At 48.4% G+C, this 3,009-nt stretch overlaps 1 protein-coding gene across 1 annotated transcript in view; it reads right to left on the minus strand.

Moving 5' to 3' along the window:
* LOC119113111 (UDP-glucuronosyltransferase 1A8) overlaps window positions 1–1,483 on the minus strand; it is a gene marked incomplete at its 5' end in the record, with an annotated part of 11,745 nt that extends 10,262 nt beyond the window's left edge. The window contains 1 exon segment of the mRNA XM_037237445.1: window positions 1,311–1,483. Within this exon segment, the coding sequence (XP_037093340.1) occupies window positions 1,311–1,477 (167 nt within the window).
* Between the last annotated feature and the right edge of the window lie 1,526 nt (window positions 1,484–3,009).

A 3,009-nucleotide genomic window follows, 5' to 3' on the forward strand; every position in this document is an offset into this window, starting at 1 on the left:
GTGAAAGCGACTGTGAGCTGCACGTGATTGGTCGAGCCTGCGGCAAATCGGACACAGCCCCTGTGAGTTTGACCTGGTGTCAACAATGGGACATTTCACCATGAGCCTGGTGCCAGCATGCAGCTGCAAATTTGTCAGGCTGTTTGGAAAGCTGAAGTGTGCAAATTGAAAGCGATGCCGGAATACAAAGGAACTTCTGTGAGGACGTAACGGGACTTGGTCCTCCAGGTTTTCTTCTCGTGCGCAAGCATAAGCGACGGAGGTGTACATAATCTGTAAGAGCCGTTGCACGAATGCCTCCTAAAGGTTTGTCTTTACGTCAACTCAACGTAAGTCAATGCCGCTTGAGAGGGCCAGGTAGTAATGTAATGACTTACACGTGTTGCTTACTAACAAGCATTGACATGCCCAGAGGCATACTTTCGCAACTTGGTTTGGGGCTAAACAGTGAAAAATGGCATAACCTTACTCGAAAAGGCGAGAAAAAGCGGGTGTCTCCCCAGATTTGGCCCACTTTCTTCCCAAAGCTGTGGGAGCTGGAGCCCAAGTTGAGGATTTGAAGCTCTCCTCTCCACCACCTCCCCAAACTGGATAGGAGGCTGCATTTCTGAATACACCCAATTCTGATTTCATAACAGCAAGATCAGGTGTGACGTGCCTGCTGATCTTGGCCAGTTGACACATCCAGTCGCCCCTCTTGCCTTCTCAGCAGTCCCCATTCGATCGTCAGTCAGCGCCGTCAAAGCGTTTGGTGCATCAGTGTGGAGCAGGCGGTCCCTTCTGACGGCGTTCTCCTTTGGAAGTACGTATCTTCAGTTCAATGACAATGCAACTTTGCGGAACATGACGCTGCTGCCCTTGTGGCAGCTTTTTCTTCGTGCCTGAGGCCTCCTTAGAAACCCCTACTAGGAATTCAGCAGGTCCTGAGTCCGCGCTGTTAAAGCATGCGTTTTCCTTATGGTCACAGATCATGAGATCATAGCAGCATTCGGGGCATAGTGTTTTTTATATTAAGTGCACCTGTTAAGTATCTTCAATATCAACATTCGAATCATTTGTCCAATGTAATATGCAGTGACGTTCTAACTGTGGAAGGAATGATATAACTAGTTGTCTACTAGGCAACACAAAACCAACTGTAGCACGCGATTTAATTATGACTGGATTCGTGCGGTTCATTTCTACGTTTGGCTGTTTCTGTCGGTGTGGTGCTCTCCCGCATCCACGTGCCCATGCGGTTTGAGCGGTGCCGCGGGCGCCGGCAGCCTCTGGACGCACGGCTGACCGTCGTGCCCGTTATGAGCGCCCACCTGATCTGTGTGACGTTGTGGCCACGCTCCACCATCTGCTCGCCGAGCACGCGCAGCGTCAGCTCGTGACTGCCGGCGTACACCGGGTGCAGGATCAGCACATTAATGGCGTCTGCTGAACACAGCACGACCAGCAGCACGCACAGTGCTGGTTTCAGCAGCACCATTGTCACCTGGAACAGCACAGGGCATCGTAAGCTTGACGTCAGGGGCTATGTCAAGGAACACGGAAGCCGGGATTTTGCCGTGTTAGATAATGGAGCGTGGACGCGGGTCGTAGCATAAAATGTCTATTAACAAGCGTTCGGATGGGGGTAAATTTGACTCCCCCCTCCCGAAAGATTTCTCCAAATGATTTCCCAACGGTGCGGCGTAGCCGCGCCAAACTTTGCCAAACTTTGCATTGGAGATAATTAAATGGCAGATCTTCTGACGTAAAACTTTAGACCATGTTGTAAGGTCGCTGACCTATGGTGGGTCGGGTCACCAGCCCAAAATGATCCAGGTCAACATTTGTGTTCAGGAACCTGCTGCCTAGCGCAGTCCTGACGCCTAACTGAATGGAGAAGTGGAAGTGATCTGGTAGACATTATTCACCGTGATCTTTTAAAGGTCAAACAAGTTCACTGACCTTAATTGAACAGCAATGACCTTTTGCTTAGAACATATATCTAACTTCACAGTGGTTGCGTGAGAGGTCTGGGAGCATTTGAGGTACCAATCCGGGATTTAACCTTGTTTGATCTTATTTGGGCTCAAGAGCATGCATGGCGTGGGAACATCAAATATTAACACAAGTGAGTTTACATAGAGGCCAAACAACCCTGTTAATTTCGTGTGTCTATCATTCTTAGTTTTTTATCTTAGGGGGGTCAAATTGACACCCACCAGAGCCGAAGATATTCAATCAGTCGCCCGGGTGCGTGTTAAAACCGGAGAATGGGACAAGGTCCCGGTGAGTGCTCTTACCTAAGCGATGGCAGGTGTGGAGAGTTATCATTATTTATCCACGCATGTCGTGCATTTATTAAGCACCTTAATTGTCTCAGAATATTTGTCATTTCGTATGACATCATCAAATTGCTATGTTTGTGCAATGATGTTTCGTCGAGAGACTCGGCCCCGCCCCCCCCCCCCCCTCCAACTTGCAGCCTGACTTTGTTGTTGGACGGATAGCCCCCCTAGCCAGCTCAGACACCAGACACTAGCTCATCAAAACTGCCAATAATAGACGCGAAAACAGGCAAATCGTAACAAAAACGCTCAACTGGTTGCAAATGGCATGATCAAGCGGTGCAAATGGAAGAGAAAACAGCTTCAGGATTTGCTCCGCTCTGCTTAAGATTGGTCAACTGGAAACATGACCATCCCAGCCCATTTCGAGAAACTTCTGCATCACTCATAACGCATAAGATCCTCAGAGGTTTTTAACGTTTTAGGGTTATACTGGTTGGTATTTGCTCAGAACGTCTGGCAAAATCCTACAATATCAACGTCGCTATGCAACTATGTGCACTGAATGGTATGTAGTGTACACATCGTGGATTGAGGTCAATTTTCAGGCTACTATAGTGATAGTGGCACTTTCTTTAGGTCACGGTCATTAAAACGCCATGATATGAAGCCTGCACGATATTCTGCACGTAGGAAGCACACACACACACATACACACCCTTTCTCTCTTTCTCTCTCTCTTCTT

The sequence above is a fragment of the Pollicipes pollicipes genome, unplaced genomic scaffold (assembly GCF_011947565.3).
Source record: "Pollicipes pollicipes isolate AB1234 unplaced genomic scaffold, Ppol_2.1 Scaffold_7261;HRSCAF=8764_pilon_pilon_pilon, whole genome shotgun sequence".
Lineage (NCBI taxonomy): Eukaryota > Metazoa > Arthropoda > Thecostraca > Pollicipedomorpha > Pollicipedidae > Pollicipes > Pollicipes pollicipes.